Consider the following 18,632-nt stretch of genomic DNA (forward strand, 5'->3'; position numbering starts at 1 on the left):
GCCATCATGACATCTTATCCGCCGGCAAATAGGAAAGGGACTTATATCTCTATCTTTTGGAGTATTTTTAATATGGGTGGCGTGACAGGAGGCCTAATTCCTTTTATTCTAAATTACAATAGAACTGAAGCCGTTTGCGTCAATGACGGCACTTATATCGCTTACATGTGCTTTATGTCAGCAGGGACTGTAATCTCCCTCGGCATTCTGCCGCCAGACAAAGTTGTCCGTGACGATGGCAGTAGATGCACACGGATAAAATATCCAAGTGCACCTACAGAAGCAATGGAGATTTTGAAATTGTTTACAAATTGGAAGATGCTGCTAATTTTCCCTGCTGCTTGGGCTAGCAATTTTTTCTATAGCTACCTATTTAACAATGTGAATGGTGTGATTTTCAACATGAGGACGAGAGGATTGAACAATGTGTTCTATTTCGGAGCTCAGATGATAGGTTCGATAGGAATTGGCTATGTATTGGATTTTAGCTTTAAGAGTCGTAGGATGAGAGGTTTTGTAGGAATTGGAGTTGTTGCTTTACTCGGGACTGGGATTTGGGTTGGTGGACTAGCAAGTCAACTAACCTACTCACGCGATAATATTCCTGAAGTGAAACTGGATTTTAAGGATTCCTGGTCGGATTTTGCGGGTCCTTTTGTATTGTATTTCAGTTATGGTTTACTAGATGCCATGTTTCAAAGTATGGTTTATTGGGTCATTGGAGCATTGGCTGATGATTCTGAGATTCTTAGCAGGTTAGTTTCAAACTTCATTCCTTTTATTTTAATTCCTAACAAAAGTATAAGATAGCAAATTAATTCTGAATTAGTAATTTCTGCATTTTTTTCCCTTTTATAGCAATTACTAGTAATTTACAAATTCTGCTTTCTTTTATTTATTTATTATTACAGGTACAGTGGCTTTTACAGGGGAGTGCAAAGTGCAGGAGCAGCTGTTGCTTGGCAGGTTGATACCAGAAAAGTATCATTTTTGTCACAATTGATTGTGAGTTGGTCACTTATAACTATTAGCTACCCAATGTTGATGCTTCTTGTCTACTTGGCTGTAAAAGATGACAAGGAACCGTCCGGTGACGATAAACAAGTTTCTCTTCCGTTGCCAAAAGAAAACTTTCCGTGTTAGGTTTATTAATTTGGCGACATTTCAACATAGTTGGTTGCTGCTATTGACACTTCTATTCACCGCCTGACGGAATTCGAGCAGCGAGTCCCAAATTAAGCTTACAAAACCATGCGATTGTCGGGCGAACTCTCGGTTTCTTAGTGATTTGGATATCTCGTTACTAGCTAAATTACGATATTGTTGACACTAAAGATACCAATGCCAAGCATTGTATTCGAAGAGTCTAGCTTAGTTGCTTTTCTGGTATTGACATATAAATTGTGCAACGTCCACCATTTTCGTTGTGTTTAGTGTGAGAGGGACATTGGAAGATGAGGGGTGTAGAATAAACTACTTTGGTGGATGGTTGATACTTATGCAAAGCTTTATGGTAATTAAATCGATTTGATCCGGTTTATGGAGTATAAGCATTACTGATCATTTACAGTTAGCTCCTTTTGAATATATATATATTATTATTATTTACAATTTGCTTTAGACATCGAATATGTCGCACAAGTGATCGTTATCTTTTTGAATAATCCTAGTTAGCTAAGTCTAATTGCGAGCATTCTTTTACTAGTTTATCGATCTCTCAACACAAAAGTTTCGCACAAAGCTCCCACCAAGAAATAAAAAAAAAAAAAGGATCTAACTTTTGTTGCTGATCTATTAAAAAGACTCTCTTAAGGCTAGTACTATATATGAGGGAGGGGTATATAAGATTTTATTCATGTTTATTTTTTGTTTAGAATAACAAGTACCTTGTAGAAATGTTTGTAGAAATGTGCTTAAATTGTACTGATACATAATACATTGTGGCATTTTTTATTGTGACAAATAATACTAATGAGGACCACGCAATATCAGGATCATTGAGGACCATTGGCTTCCAAACCATAATTTCTCGCCAGGGATTGTTGATACTCTGAGAAGTAGAAGCATCGGTTGGGTTTCGCAAATTATCGACCATGTTAATGGCTGCTGGAATTCTGCTCGTATTTTCTCCTTATTCATTAGAGAATTAGCCCTGCAAATTCTCCGAGTACCCATTTCGCTGTCACAGCCCGACCTTTTGCCTGGAAGGGGACAAAGAACAACATTTTCACAGTTAGGAGTTGTTACTATGTGGCTCTAGACCTCTTATCGCCAATCAATGTAAGAACTCCTTTTCCATTCTTTTGGCGTTTAATATGGAATGTTAGAGTAATTCCAAAGATTAAACTCTTTCTTTGGAGGGTGGGACATGAAAGCTTAGCAACAAGACATAATCTAGTTAAGAGAGGTATATGTCCTGATATTTCGTGCCCGGTATGTGGAAATGATGTTGAAAATATTGCCCATTTGTTTCTATATTGTCCTTGGTCGATTCACATTTGGAAGCTGGTTTTCACGGATCATAATGTCGATGCTTGGGTTAACGAATCTTTTTTCTCCTGGTACTTCTGTATGCATCAATCTATCGAGCCTTCGAAATGGGATTTTCTTAACGTGATGCTATGGACAATTTGAAAAAATAGAAACAAAGCTAGAGCCGATGGAATCTGCACTCTACCATCAGCTTCCCTGATCGCAGCCAGAAGGTTTCAGGCTGATTTTTTGCAGGCCACTGCTTTCGTCCAAGAGGTCTCGACCATCCATCCCCAAAGAACAAATCGTTGGCTTCCCCCGAACCAAGGTTATTGGAAAATCAATTGTGATGCAGCTATTTTTTGAGAAACTGGGATGATTGGCTTAGGAGCTATTATTAGAGATTCATCCGGGAACACTCTGGTTTGCCAGTCTTCATTCCAACCAGGTTTTCCTGATATTGCTTTTGCTGAAGCGTCAGCTCTTTTAATGGAGATTACACTTGCTTCTTCTCATGGCATCACTCAAGCTATATTTGAATCTGATTCTCTTATGGTTGTCAATGATATTAATAGCAATAGCTTGAGTTTTTTGATTTGCAGGGAGCTGATTTGTAGTATTAAACAGTTTGCTACAAATTTTCTTTCGTGCCATTTTGTATATGTACCGAGAGGTTGTAATCAGATAGCTCATTATTTAGCGAATTAAAAATCTTATGAGTTAGGACGATTACCCTTTCTTTGGTTTGGTTGGACTTTGTAGTAATGAAATCTCTGTTATTCATAAAAATAAAAATACTAATGATAGTGGCAATAACTGCCGGTAAATATCCAAATAAAGGTCCCACATATTTATTTAACATCCTGCTATACACTGATAAGCATATCACCTAGAGCTTTTGTCAATCAAGTGACTAAAGGCCCGTTTGTTTTCACTTTTGGGCGGTACTTTTGCTTTTATGTAAAGTAAAAGTGCGTTTGGCATTATTAAAAACGTCAACCTTCATAAAATGTTCATCGACGAGAAGTGAAATTTTGAGAAGTAACTCCAAAGTACTTTAATTGAAATACATATGGATGGACGTAAATATCCTCGATTCAATTAAGACTTAAGTCCATTTTACCCTTGATAATTTTCATAACTGATTCGTGTGTTTGAAAAAAAGGCAAAAAAGGTTATTTGTGCGCTCTCTCTCTCTCTCTACGATCCAGAGCATCTCTCTCGACCGAAGACTCGACACCTCGCTCACTCTTCGACAACATCAACTCTCTTGAATTCTGTAATCAAAAGCCTTCTCTATATATTTTTCTATACTCGTCATAGCTCTCTTCTTATTTTGTGCTAATTTTACCATCTGTGTGTGTTTTGATAGATGAGAAATTAGGTTCTATTGGTCGCTGGAATTGTTGTGAAAATTGTGTCATGTTAAGCTGTTAGATCGATTAGTTGAAGGTTTCCAATGGGTTCCCCGTATTGGATACGAGGACCAGCCTCAATCTGACAAGTTCACTATATGCATGAATATTAAATTTAAATCTCCCATCTTATCATATAACTATATTGAAGTACTTGTTGTTGGTAAATTTTATGGTTTGTAGTGGTTGTCTAACTATAACCCCTCTGTTAAGTGGAACTTTATTTTTCTAGTGATTCAGAACCAACGTTTGTGAATTGTTAGATAAGTGCATCTGTGCTTGAGATAAATATGATGTCTTCGATTCGAGGACAAGTGGAAATCAGGCTGCTGCTAAATTTGTTGATCTGAGATATATGTTGATCTGAGATTCCCTTGTCAGTACTTGTTTCTCACATATTTCATGGATCAATTCTTGCTGCTCTTCGTCATCCAAACCATTGATAATTTGATATTAATATTAGTTCAGTAATTTGAGGTAAGCGTCCTTCCCTTAGACTAGCATGAAATGTCAAGTCTTTTGGGTGTGCACTAGATAGTAATTTTCATTATGTGCAAAGTCTGATACTTGTTTTGTTGATATGTACAAACAAAGGATTTACTAATCCTTTGTGTAGCCAGCATAGCATACCGAAAGTGTTTATTAATTAGCAAGTAGACCGTATCAAAAGCATTTATTTTTTTGTTTGGCTAAGTTGTATGCATGTGGCTGCAGGATATCTACTAGGGGTTAATAATCCATATTTGCTTGCCTTGATGATTCCACAAGTTTACTTCAGGTACGTCAAATACTTTTCTTTTTTTCCCGTGTATACTTAACAATCACATGTCATGTATGCATACTTGTTTGGTCAATCACCCTCCTTGATGGGACATTTTCCTGTAGTGTCATGCTACTGTCTTGTATAGGTTTCGAACATCCAAACCTCTATGACAACATAATTTTTTTTGTATTTGAAGAGAAGATGCAAGGCGTCATGAGATATGCTCACGCGCTTCATTGAAGTCGAGTGAACAAATACTTGATGATATCTACAAGGGAAGAGACTACAAAGTTTTCTCCACCATTTAGTGTTGTGAATTATTGAGCTACAACCGATAATTTTGTAGGCTCCCATGTTGGGATTGTTACATTTTATACGTTATTGTTCGACAAGATTGAATAACTTTAATGATAAATTAGGATTAGGAATGCTTCTTTTAACTTGTTTTTAGTACGTTGGAATTGATCAATACTCTCCGAGTGTTGATTTATTTGCGGCTGCCCAAATTACATACAGAATAGTTTTGTATTTTTATATTATTTGATTAAATTTATCAATCATGAAATCATATAAAAGTATATTTTCAACATAAATTGCCAAACACAATTCCTGATTTTCAACAAAAAGTTACTTCATAACTTCTTTTCGCCAAAGTCCACTTTACACCAAAAGAATTAAAAGTAGAAGTGAATTCAAACTGTCCCTAAACAAACTGATTGCAATTGAGTGATATCATTACTTATACATTTGAATGGATTGTCTGCAATTTATATAAAGATACAAATTATAAACCATTCAATTTAATCATCTTATCTATCATTTTGCCAAACATGTAAACTATTTTTCATTGACTAGTTATATGTCCATATAAATTTAAAAATATAAAATATTATTTTTTCTGTCTCAAATTAGGTGTTAATATAAATATAATTTTTTGTCCCAAATTATATGCCAATTTTGACAAGTTTAAAGAAAATTAATTATGTTTTTCCATTATATCCTCACCATTTTTACCATCTTCACCTTCATATTTTCATGTACTCTCTCTCACCAATTTCACTCACATATCCCATGAAATTTTTTTAATCTATATAATTACATAATATTAAAAAGTAAACTAAATTTTTTTTTTTTAATTTATATAAAATCTCTTAGCATCTAATTTGGGACGGAATAAGTATATATTTATGGAGTTATTAATACCTCCTTTCACTTTTAGAAAGTCCTCCCTTAATAACAAGTCCTCCCGTCCCATGCTCCTCCATGCTAATGTCTTCGAATCTTGCGCATAATTCTTTTTCTTTTTTTTTTTTTTTTGGCATAAATGATAGTGTGGAAACATTACTGTCTTTAATAAATTGTCATATTTTTTATGTAAATTGTATAGAAAATATGATAATTAATTAGATTCGGTGGTAGTAAATTCACCATTTTTTTAAATTCTATATTAATATTTTAATTTTTAACTTTCACAATTTAAGTCAGATTCTAAATTTCCAATTTTGTGTCAATTTTTTTCCCCATTTAGTTAAGTTTCTTGTCGAGATGTAGTTGACAACTGTTAAACAATTTCCAACAAAAACATTACTGTAATTTTTAATAATATTATTCGTTTCCTAACATTGTTCCCAACAAATTTATCGCCTAAGCTAAGGATAGCCTGGCTATTATGTAATCTAATACAAATACAGCAATACTAACATCATATAAAATCATGGTATTCTAACAACGCCAGTTGTTCCTATTTTTTCCCGTCAAAAATGATTCTAACATAACAAAGAAATATCGTGGCCACACACACAAGACTTTATTTGAGAACTTGGAAGTCCCGGGAAGTGGGTCCAGCTAGCATTAGGAAGTCAACTAAACTATGCGTTTAGTTTAGTTTTATACTCCAACTCAAAAGAGATCCGATGATTGAAAGAAAGCCTTTTTCAAGCTTTTATCTGCACTGCGCACCAAATAATAAAGCATAGTTTGGCTCAATTGATCGTGTTCTTATGTTTGACGCGTTCGAACTAATGACACCGACTTTAAGACTCACTGAATAATTAATTAATTAATCTTTTGGTCAACACAAGTGATTTACAGTAAGTATAAAATTGGATCGAGTGATTAGCCGGCAAGCCGGCCGATTCTTAACTCATATTTTTGTCCGATTTCATCTCATCTTCATCTATCTGTCAACTTTTGTAATCTCTGCCGTTCCTTACCAGTTACATCTATCACTCGACCATTTGATTATTTGTGCAGATTCGCGCGTGAAATAAATATGAAACGGACTTATTATTATTATTGTTATTATTTATTTATTATATAAAAGATTCAAGTTGCCTAGAAAATACTAAAAATATTATACAGTTACTTCAGAAAAAAAATAAGTATTATACAGTATTTCAACTTCCATTTAAATCATAGTGTCCTTGAATTAAAAAAAAACTCATAGTGTCCTCACAACTGTGAGAAAACTGTACTTTATATTCCTTCATTTTCTTTTTACAATCACAAGAAAAATATCTCTTTTATTTTGAATCGAAAGAAAATACTACTTTTAGATGATTACGTTAAATAAAAATATTCTTCTATTATTAAAAATTGTTAGATGGCACAATTTTCTATTAATTTATTTTAGATGGCATATTGGACCAATCTAAACATGACACGTGTCATATGAAGTGTAAAAAAATTACCATGTGTCGCTAACAATGCCTCCTCATTTGACGTGGAAAGATTGATTCGGTTCAAATTCGAACCAGACCGGTTCAAACCCGTTCAGGATCGAACCAAACTGGTTCGGTCCGGTTTAAAATATTATTGTTTTAAATTATTTTAAAAAAAATATTTTTAAAATTTTTTCATTCAGTAATTTAATTTAATTTAATTTACTTTTTTCTTTGTTTTTAAAATTATTTTTAGTTTATATATTTTAAAAATTTTCTTTTATTAATTTCTATATAAATAAAAGTTAAAAGTTAAATTTAGTAAACAAATTTAATTTATAAATAATGAATTTATTAAAAAAAAATTAAATTAATTAATAAAATATGCAAAATAATAAAGTAATAATTTTAAAGAATAAAAAAAGATAAATTTAATAATGAAAACTAAATTAATTAGTGAAAATTAATTTAAAAAGGTTAAATTTAATAATTAAAAAATAATAATCTTAAAAAGTAAAATATAAAAAATAATAATACTTTGAAAATTAAAAAATTAATATTAAAAAATTAATTAATTAAAAATAATATTCTAGACCGAATTGGTTTGAATCAGTCTATCCATGTCAAATGAGATGGCATTATTAGTGACACGTGACAATTTTTTACACCTCATATGATACATGTCATGTTTAGATTGGTCCGATATGTCACCTAAATGATTTAACGGAAAGTTGTACCATGTGGCAATTTTTAACGGCAAAAAGATATTTTTGTTTAACGTAATTATCTAAGAGGGATATTTTTATTCGATTCGAAATAAAAAGATATTTTCCTTATATATTTTTTAAAAAAGGTATAAAATACAGTTTTCTAGAATAACTATAGTTTTTTTTTTTTTAGATAACTATAGAATAGTTATATTACTAGTTAATTCCTTTTGTTACTTCAATTCTGAGATGTTGTTAAATTCCTTTTGTAATGAAACTCATCTAGTTAAATTTTCTCTACAGTACATATATAACTGTATAAGAAATTTAAATATAATAAGGTCAAACTATATGTTTGGTCTTTATTGTTTCTGTATCTCATCTCAATAACCCCGATCTATAAAAATAAAAGAATATATAAGACAAAATTGGACCTTTAATTCTAACACAGTTGAATTCAACTGACATGGAGTCTAGTTGGAAAATGAAACCAATAAATCATTAAACGTATAATGTTTAAGCTCGTGCAATGTTTTATCGGTTTGGTTTGTCAGCTATGCTCTAATATATGTCAGATGAATTTAACCGCGTTGGCGTTGAATGGCTAATTTCATCTCATATAATAAATATGGAGATTAAATTATGTTATTATTATGAATAAAGATTATTTGAGACGAGATATAAAAATTATAAGGACAAAAATTTGGTTTAGCCAATATAATAACAAAAAAGGTTATAAAAATAATTACTTTGAATATTCCATCAATTCTGATCCAAAATTAAATGTTTATTTAAAAAAACAAAAAGCAGATGTAAGTTTTTTCGTGATTCCAAGAATCCATATAAACCGAGTCCTCTACTTATCTTTTGGAACACCGAAATCCCTTCTCTCTCTCTTTCTCTCTGTCTCTGCAAACAATTTATATTGTTCAAAAAGAAAATCGGTCACTCTCTGATCAATTCATCAATGGGGACCCAAGCAGAGGACGACTTCACTGTAAAGAAAAATACAGAGAAGGAGATTGAGAATGGAGTCTCCATCCCAAATTCAAGATTCCGTTACAACTCTCCACTAGTCCAAGTCAGCCTCATCGGTCTTGTCTGCTTCTGCTGTCCTGGAATGTTCAACGCCTTATCCGGGATGGGCGGTGGTGGTCAGGTCGACGACACCGCCGCAAACAACGCCAACACCGCCCTCTATACCACCTTTGCCGTCTTCGGGATCCTCGGCGGCGGAATCTACAACATCCTTGGACCCCACCTGACACTCTTCGCCGGTTGCAGCACTTATGTCCTCTACGCCGGCTCTTTCCTCTACTACAACCACTACCAAAAGCAGGCTTTCGCGATTGTCGCCGGAGCTCTCCTCGGAGTCGGGGCGGGTCTCTTATGGGCGGGTCAAGGTGCGATTATGACATCTTACCCGCCAGCGAATCGGAAAGGGACTTATATCTCCTTATTTTGGAGTATTTTTAACATGGGTGGTGTCATTGGTGGACTCATTCCTTTCATTCTTAATTATAACAGGACGAAAGCTGTTTCTGTCAATGACGGAACTTATATCGGATTCATGTGCTTTATGTCGGCCGGAACTGTCATTTCTCTGGCCATTCTTCCGCCCAGCAAGGTTATACGTGACGACGGAAGTAGATGCACTCGAGTAAAATACTCGAGTCCATCTATTGAGGCAGTGGAGATTCTGAAACTGTTCGCCAATTGGAAAATGTTGCTTATAGTCCCAGCTGCTTGGGCGAGCAATTTCTTCTACAGCTATCAATTCAACAATGTGAATGGCGCAATCTTTAATTTGAGGACAAGAGGACTCAACAATGTGTTCTATTGGGGAGCTCAGATGATCGGTTCGATCGGAATTGGCTATGTATTGGATTTTAGCTTCAAAAGTCGTCGGATGAGAGGTTTTGTTGGAATCGGAGTTGTTGCTTTGCTCGGGACAGGAATTTGGGCCGGTGGTCTTGCAAATCAACTTACTTATTCGCGTCATGATGTTCCTGATGTGAAATTGGATTTTAAGGAATCCGGGTCGGATTTTGCAGGTCCGTTTGTACTGTATTTCAGTTATGGTTTATTAGATGCCATGTTTCAAAGCATGGTTTACTGGGTCATTGGAGCATTGGCTGATGATTCCGAGATTCTAGCCAGGTCAGTTCAAGTTTTATTCCCTTTTCTTTAATTCCATCAATTGTAAAGGATAGCTTTTTCCACAAGTAAGATGATTTAGGGGGCCAAAGGTTGGCAGAAAAGTATCAAAAGCTGCTTTGGCTTTTTGGTTTATCGCCTATTTTTCTGCCAAACATTCTCTCTGTAGGAAATTACTCAACTTTGATCAGTAATGGGTAGCTTTTTGCACAAGTAAAATCTGCATTTTAATTCCACTTTTAACAATTAGTGTGTTGATAAGTAATTTGTTTAATTTTTAATTAATTGCAGGTATAGTGGATTTTACAAGGGAGTGCAAAGTGCAGGAGCAGCAGTAGCTTGGCAAGTTGATACAAGAAAAGTTTCATTTTTGTCGCAATTGATTGTCAATTGGTCATTGACAACTATTAGCTACCCAATGTTGCTGCTTCTCGTCTTCTTGGCTGTAAAAGATGACAAGGAATCTGATGATAAGAAAGAGGTTGCGCTTTCTTGATGACTCTCCGTATAATATAAGTCTTGCCAAAAGTTATCTTATCCTGTATTATTGTCCTTCTAGAGGAAAATGTCAAAACCTAAACTATCACCTGTATGTTGATATGAGGTCAATGTCATGTTTTCTAATTGTAGGTAATTTTTGTCCCATCTTTCTTTTGTTATGTTATTAAGAAATGCAGTATGTTTTGTTGTTGATAACGTTGTTGCATTGTCATTATCATTGGTTAGCATTGGCATTTATCAGGAGAAACACAGTTGCATTCTAAACTCCTACTCCATGAATTAATTAAAAAAAGAATATCAAAATTTATGTAACAGGCAGCGCCATAAATGAAATTATAATTCCAAGTTGGACTTGATGACCTGAGGGTATGTTAATGTTTGTAGTATAATGGATATTTCATAAGATTTATTTGCAAAACTACAAACTCAGAAAACGTTCATAATGGTGCAACCATATGGTACATATAGTGGGAATACAAGTTAATTGCATTGTACTTAGAGGGAAACAAGAGGCGCATCCTCAGTTTTTGGTTGGTTTGAACTTACACTAATGGCGGCATTTGGTTTCTTGTCTTCTTCTTTCTCTTCTATATGCTCTTTCTTCTCCCTTGTGTCAACAACCTCCTCAACCTTGTCAACTGTTTCCTTTGGATCGTCGTCTTTGGTTGCAGCTACTTCAACTTCAGACTTTTTCGTTGCTGCCTTGGAAGTGGCTGCAGCTACTTCAACAACGGGTGTTGCCATTTCTAAAGGGGCGGCAACGACTTCAACCTTGGTTGTTGCCTCTTCTGAAGGGGCAACAACTTCTTCGACCTTTTCTGTTTTTGTTTCGACAGGGGCAGCAGCCTTCTTGGTCGTAACAACAAGTTTGGTCTCAACAGCTGTTGGAGTTGCAACGACGACTTCAGCCTTTTCCGTTGTTGGTTCCAAAGGAGCAACAGTAGATTCTTCATCCTTCTTTGGAGCCACAACAACAACTTCAACCTTCTTCTCGGTTGCTTCCAGAAGATCAACTTCCTTCTCTTTGATTTCTTCTCCCAATTCAACCTTATCCTCTACTACCACAACCTTGGGTTCCACGTCAACTGAAACAGGCTTAGACTCGGGTGTTGTTTCTTTAATTTCCTCTGTAATCTCAGAAAGATCTATCAAAGGTGCTTTGTTTTGGATACCACCTCCATTATTAGATTCCTGCAAATTTTCAAAACCAAAAGTTAATCAGATAACTCAGTTAAAATGAAAGTATATATAGGTCCACGGATATAAATATGCACACCTTAGCAACGTTCTCATCCTCGGTTTTCTTGACGATGGGGATGGGATTCTGCTTTCTTGGAACGGCCTCAGAGTCAATGTCCTTAGGTTTACTCGCACAGGCTCCCATTATTTCTGTAAACAAAAAATTTGGAAGGATGAGCGAGTGTTGGAGGTGGAAGCCACAAACTTGTTATTATCTCAAAATTGAGGTTAGGTTGCTGATGAAATGTTACGAAATGTATAGGGGTGATATAAGAGGGGTAAGTTTCTGATATGTAGGAGAAATTATGTGTCTAGGAAAATGTTAGGCTGTCGATTTTAGTTTCAATGGCCAACTACCATTCCCTGGCAAAATCAGTTTTATGGTAGGACTGTTGTGACAACCCTTGGAATTAGGAATTCCATATCTTTAACCATTAACTATTTACTTTACCGACTTATCATTCAGATAAGAACAAAACCAAGTCAGTTTAACATTATGCCATTGCCAGCTTATATTATCAATTCTAGTTTCGATATCAATTGGCAGTTTGATAGAAAGCTTGGCAATACCTAGCAACTTAACTTTGTGATTCTGCAGTTTAGGATTTTTTTCAGACAGAAGCAGACAAGTACTAGTTGAACTGAGAAAATGGGCAAAGGATGCAAAATAAAAAAAGGTCATTACAGTCATTATGCCTATTCGTTTGAAACTGAGACAATCCAATTCGCTTGAAACTAAAATTCATAACACAAAATTGAATATCCAAAACCAAACAAGCTTTTGAAAAGTGCCAACATAGACTCTGAAGTAAAGAAACAGCCAGCCAAAATGCCATTGATAAAGAAACTAATCTAGAAAGCCTGGATTTCATTCTTCTTGTTCAATGGTTCCCTTCTCGCTGACATAGATACCGTCAAGGAACTTCCTGATATCTTTGTTCTTGACATGGCATTTCTGAATCAACAAAAGCACTCTATCAGTAAAATGCTAGGACGCAGAAATAAGATTACAAGCGTACAAAGGTAAAAATGAAATAACAATAAGAAAAAGTTGTACAAATTAGAAACTTAAGATTACCTGGTTAATCAAAGCACAGGACCTTGAAACAAGCTCAATATCATTTCCATCCAGAACAAGCTCATCCTTAACCTTCTCAGATCGCAAAATAGTGACCCCCTCAAGCATATCGACCTTCCTGACCTGATAAAGAAACACAGGATACAAATCAAGCAGTTCAAAGTATCTCCTTTTTCTGTTGAAATCACTAAGAATAAGGCAATGATTTTGAGACAAGGAGGATATAACTAATCTACATGAACAACTCAAGTCTAATCATAACTCAACCTAGTGAGAACTAAATTGAAAGATACACATTCACTCTGGCACAATTAGAACCAATAACAGTATAGTGATATAAAAGCAGCAAAGTGACAATTGATTGAAATGTAATCAGGTTGTTCAAACAACATAAGACAACACGATGAGATCATAATTCTTCCACCAATCTCAACATAACTAAAAATTGAAGATGCAGCAATTCATAAGATCCGACAATCGAGAAATGAACACAATCGAATTAGAGAGAATTATAATCGAACCTTCTTCTCGCCAAGGAAGTTCCTGATTTCAATCCCAGCGTTGTTGTTAGTGATCGAGGCGTTGATGGGAAAGTGAGCATACACAAACCTCATCTTGTAACGATATCCCTTGGTGACACCTGTGATCAGATTCTCGACGTGGCTGAGCGCAGTCCTAATGGCGGCGCTAGTCTTGCGAGTTCCGAACCAGGACTCGATCTTCAGCTTTCTCTGACCATCTTCCTCGGTGATGAGATGGAAATCGAGATTCAGATGCTTGAAGCTACGAACGAGCTTGCCACGTGGTCCTTCGACCTCGATCACCTTAGCATTCACTTTGATCTTGACTCCCTCTGGGATGTCCATGGTCTCGGAAGACAGAATGAGCTTCATTTTTCCTCTAGTCTTTCTTTCTTTCTCCTTCCCTCCTCCTAAGCGGCCAAGCAACCAAAAAACCCTAAACAAACTAAGAACACACTTTTGAACAAATGGAATTTATATGATGAAGAAGCCGACTATTAATATGACTACACATCTAAAAACCCTAAGCACTGATTTGGTTGTAGAGAGAGAGAGAGAAACGGGCTTGCTCTCGAATGGGCTTAAATTTTTTTCTAAGGCCCGTAAATTTGATATGGGCTTTTTTTCTAATTGCTTGGATTAGACTGGACTAGGAGCCTGATAACATTGTAAACAACTTTTAATGTGATGCATGCATCTCTCTGTCCCAAAAATACGCCCAATTAGCATTAGGCTCTATTCCGAGACAATAAGATTTATTTATTTTTCTTTTTTATTAAAGCTATATTCGTGGGCAAATTGAACTATCAAATATCTATCTAAATTTTATAAAATAGAGTATATATTCTCTTTATAGTAAGACTTTACCAAATATCGTCATGATATAATTTCGAGTATATTAAGAATTTAGAGATGCAATGATCCAATGCAAGAAAGTAAAGAGATGGCCGTCCATAAAGAATAGATACGGGAAAAATGATGAGAGGAATGTAAGTGGACGGCGGTGATTGGCCTACTCATACCTGTCCTATGGCTATACTACTGATCTAATCTACTACTTTTATATAGAGTAAGGTACATTCTCGTAATACTACTAGACTACTAGTGGAATAAGAATAGTGGATAAAGTTAGCTTTATTCCTCGCCGAAAGTCGGAAAACAGGTTCCCGCCGTCATTACAAATATGGCCATCCATGTCTCCTCCATTTTGAATATCTGAGTTTTTATGACGTGAAATCAGCATTTTACAGAGCTTGATCCTCTTCTAGATTCAACATATATTCGTCTCTAATTACTTATCATTTTTTTTTGTAATTAAATATTGAGGTTGTATCGATTAAAAATAAATAAATTATGGTTATGAATTTCGTCATGAAGTTATTTAGATATTCAACATTTACCGAAAAAGATATTTTTGGGGAAAAGGCGTCACGATGAGTCAAAAACATAAGTAAACGAAAACAAAAAAGAGAAGGGCGCGAAAAAAACGGAATGTTGCCGTTCGTTGGTGGATATTTATAAATAACAAACCAAAAGAAACAGACTCCAACAACTAACATTCCATTCCACTACAAACAAAGATAGAAACAGAAGTCTTATTCTTCCATAACCATCATTAACATCCAAATTATAGAATTCAAAACATCTACAAGTTAATCAGATTTTTTGAAAAAGGCTAGATAGATTGTGTGTTATTAAGGAAGAGGATGAAGAAGAAAGGAGGAGGAGGAGGAAGAAGAAGAGTTTCGAAAATAGGAAGTTACGCAATATCATCATCACAACAACAACAACAAGAGGCTTGTATTACTTGCACAACTTTCAACATCTTAGCCCCAATTTACAAACGGATTAATCACAACAATTGCCGCGAGAGCGATTACAAAGCCTATTGGCTAGCAAGGAATCATTCTATTCTCGATTCTTTGTTGCGAGAACGTTCTTCCATTATCTGCCTTCAGGTCATCCCTTTTTCTCTATATATGGGTCATTGGATTGTGTATATATGGTGTACAATGAATGCTTAATGATGTATATGGTTTTTTTTTCATGCTAAAGGAATTCTGGGTAGGCAATGAGGAACTTGTTAATTTGTATGAGAAGAGATTGACTGCTGCTGGTTATCTCAATTTTAAACTTGGACGAACCAATAATCGTGGTGATGGTAAAAATCTCAAAACTTTCGCAAAATCTGAACTGCACGCCACCTATTTGATCATAATCCATTGCTTGGGTTTTTTAATTGATAGGATTGTTGATTGCGGTGCGTAAGGACTACTTTAGAATCGTCAATTATAGGGAGTTGCTGTTCAATGATTTTGGGGACAGAGTTGCTCAATTGTTACATGTTGAATTACTTGCCCCTTATTCGCAATGCCGTAACAATGATATTCATCGAGAGATTCTGATTGTCAACACCCATTTGTTATTTCCTCATGATTCCACTCTTTGTATCGTCAGGCTTCGTCAAGTAAGTTCTTTTCTTCAATTTCCTGATTATTCTGAAAGGGCAAATGCTATACGTCTCAAATTTCGGATTACCTACATAACCACCGGATTCCTCATTTTACAATGCAGGTCTACAAGATTCTTCAGTATGTGGAATCATATCAGAAGGAGAACAAACTTAATCCATTACCAATCTTACTCTGCGGGTAACTCTCTTATAAGAAATGGGCATATTATACTTAATATAATTGAGTTTTGTTGCTAAACTGCACTCATATGTAATTTATTTTCCTTAAAATATAATAGAGACTGGAATGGGAGCAAGCGTGGTCATATTTTCAAGTTTCTAAGGTCCCAAGGATTTGTATCGTCCTATGACACTGCTCATCGGTACACTGATTCGGATGCACACAAGGTCTGTGTATCTTCTTTACCTGTATTATCTAAAAGAAACCAATGCTTATACTAATATATTATCATGGTGCTCGTTCTTATTTAACCTTGTACAGTGGGTGAGCCATAGGAATCATCGAGGGAACATATGTGGTGTTGATTTCATATGGCTTCTGAATCCTAACAGATACAGGAAACTCCTAAAAACCAGTTGGAGTGAAGCAGTGTTTGGCATGTTCAAGGTGAGGCTTTATCTCTTCTGTAATCTAAAACACTATATCACGTTAAAAATATTTTTAAGGCACTTAAACAGTATCTAGCAATGTTTTCAATCTCTCATCCTGAGGTTTGTGATGTCCAGTATTTATTGAGGAGAGCTTCACTCAGGGAAGAGGATGCATTTGCCTTCTTGAAAGCTGATAATGATGGTGATTATGTGACATACAATGACTTCTGTGAAGCACTTCGACAGGTATTGATTGGAAATCTTAATTTCTTTAAATTCTACCAAAAATGTTGTGACATAAAACTTTTTTGGTGTTTCTGCAGCTTAATTTAACAGGCCATCGCCATGGACTGAATGATCAAGAGACAAATGAGTTGTGGCTGCAAGCGGATGTGGATGGAAATGGCATTCTTGATTACCGAGAATTTCAGGTATTCTTTTTTATTAATCACTCAGTCTCCATTTTAAAGTTCTGAGTCTGGTACTTAGTTTACTATCGTGCGGATTTGCAGCAGCAAATCTGGAATCCTCTGTCATCATCGGAGCGGAGGGATGAATATAATGGAATAAAAGATGATGATGACGATGATGTGAAGAATGCAGTTCCAGCACAACAAACCATCGGATTCAGTGTGAAGAATGCAGTTTTGTTCCCTCAAGAGGTGGAGAAAGGAAGATGGCCTGAACATTATTCACTTTCTGACCACGCACGACTAACTGTAGTTTTCTCACCAATTAGAATGCCATGCTCTGATTCCATAACCTGAAATTAAAAATTGTACATAGATAGTAGGTTGGTTGCCATCACCTTTTGTAGTCAAGTGAGAGCACCATTTTAGAGGAGCTTCTATGTATACAACATGAATAAAACAAAGATAAAGAATCATTTTCTGCATCACAGGGCCTTTATCATTGAGCAAATCAGATTACCTAACACAAAATTATATATTTATTTTTTTGGAAAATATTTAAACTGTATAATTTACATAAAATGAAATTGAAAATTAATGAGAAAATAAAAAAAGATATGAAGGGAAAATAGTAAGCAATGAGCTCTCACTTTCAAAGAGAAGATGCTCATAAATTTTCTGTTGCTCAAATCTTTCTATGTATCTGTTATATGTAGCTTAGCTTCAAAAACTAGTAGCAATTGCCAGGAAGATTCGTGGAAGCATCAGAAAGCTTAATACAAACAAAAGAAGCTTGTTTTGTATAGTTGCTGGTTTTAAAGTTGAGTGAATAAGAGCCTTTTACATTATTACACATTAAATCAGCGATACCCCCAAAGCAAAGAGTCTTAGCGCACCTCTATATATATGCATCCATATACATATCTAAATTGGTTTTCCATTATTTCTTAGTTATAGACTTATTATATATAGTGCACGTGCTCAAAACACAAACTACTTTGTGTCGCTGAATTGGAGAAGAAGTCTGAATTAAAATGGGAATCGTGGTAGAGATTTTCGGGGGGATGCGTCTCTTTGTATCGACATTGTGGCAATTGCAAGAAATGCGGTTTGAAGCCATTTTTGAAGATGTGTGTTGCATTGCAGTCTCTGTATTCGTGACTGCTCTCTCTTGTGTTATTGCTACTAGAAGAATTAGAAGAAGATGGTATTAATTAGTCAACTGCTTTATAAGTCCTTCATTGTACTAATTAATCAAGTCATTTTTATTCATCCATTTCTCTCATCAGCTATTTATCATATCTCAATGTACTACATTAAGTCTTAAAAAAACATGGTTTATGTCTTGCATTCCCACAAATTTCTCTAAGCCTCATGGGAAAATACAGGGATTCATCCGTGTTTTATCAAAAATCCCGGAATTTGTCGTGTATTTTAAATGCAGTTCGGAGGTTCCGATGTTTTATTATTTGTGGTTCGGAAGTCCCAATGCCTGAAAATGCTTACTTGCCGTTAATTCCAAACAGCTCCGTTTGATGTGTTTTCTCCATTTGTTTGTTGAGACGGAGTAAATCTTAATCAGACAACCCCAAGACGGCGACATCTCAATTTTGATACGTCAAGAAGCCCTAAACTTTACCTTACC

At 35.2% G+C, this 18,632-nt stretch overlaps 4 protein-coding genes across 4 annotated transcripts; 3 read left to right on the top strand and 1 right to left on the bottom strand.

Moving 5' to 3' along the window:
* Positions 1 to 6: 6 nt before the first annotated feature.
* Positions 7 to 4,958, top strand: LOC139885195 (UNC93-like protein 1; the record flags this gene model as incomplete). The annotated part of the gene is made up of 7 exons (XM_071869135.1): positions 7 to 755; positions 912 to 1,136; positions 1,993 to 2,232; positions 2,643 to 2,800; positions 2,861 to 3,145; positions 4,602 to 4,665; positions 4,847 to 4,958. Coding segments are annotated over 7 exons (1,833 nt in total), but the record flags the coding sequence as incomplete, so codon positions are not given.
* A 4,026-nt stretch (positions 4,959 to 8,984) lies between these two features.
* LOC139885201 (UNC93-like protein 1) lies at positions 8,985 to 10,630 on the top strand. Its single transcript, XM_071869141.1, has 3 exons — positions 8,985 to 10,177; positions 10,466 to 10,520; positions 10,586 to 10,630. The coding sequence occupies exons 1-3, from the start codon at positions 8,985 to 8,987 to the stop codon at positions 10,628 to 10,630; spliced, it is 1,293 nt and encodes a 430-aa protein (XP_071725242.1).
* An 11-nt stretch (positions 10,631 to 10,641) lies between these two features.
* LOC139885198 (uncharacterized calcium-binding protein At1g02270-like) lies at positions 10,642 to 17,344 on the top strand. Its single transcript, XM_071869137.1, has 10 exons — positions 10,642 to 10,655; positions 15,255 to 15,471; positions 15,569 to 15,674; positions 15,760 to 15,980; positions 16,088 to 16,164; positions 16,265 to 16,373; positions 16,468 to 16,593; positions 16,713 to 16,823; positions 16,901 to 17,008; positions 17,090 to 17,344. Exons 1-10 carry the CDS (start codon positions 10,642 to 10,644, stop codon positions 17,342 to 17,344), a joined length of 1,344 nt encoding a protein of 447 aa, XP_071725238.1.
* LOC139885199 (large ribosomal subunit protein uL6) lies at positions 12,783 to 13,885 on the bottom strand. The gene is made up of 3 exons (XM_071869138.1): positions 13,514 to 13,885; positions 12,993 to 13,115; positions 12,783 to 12,869 (listed from the first exon to the last, which is right to left on the bottom strand). The coding sequence occupies exons 1-3, from the start codon at positions 13,883 to 13,885 to the stop codon at positions 12,783 to 12,785; spliced, it is 582 nt and encodes a 193-aa protein (XP_071725239.1).
* Positions 17,345 to 18,632: the final 1,288 nt, after the last annotated feature.

The sequence above is a fragment of the Rutidosis leptorrhynchoides genome, unplaced genomic scaffold (assembly GCF_046630445.1).
Source record: "Rutidosis leptorrhynchoides isolate AG116_Rl617_1_P2 unplaced genomic scaffold, CSIRO_AGI_Rlap_v1 contig87, whole genome shotgun sequence".
Classification (NCBI taxonomy): domain Eukaryota; kingdom Viridiplantae; phylum Streptophyta; class Magnoliopsida; order Asterales; family Asteraceae; genus Rutidosis; species Rutidosis leptorrhynchoides.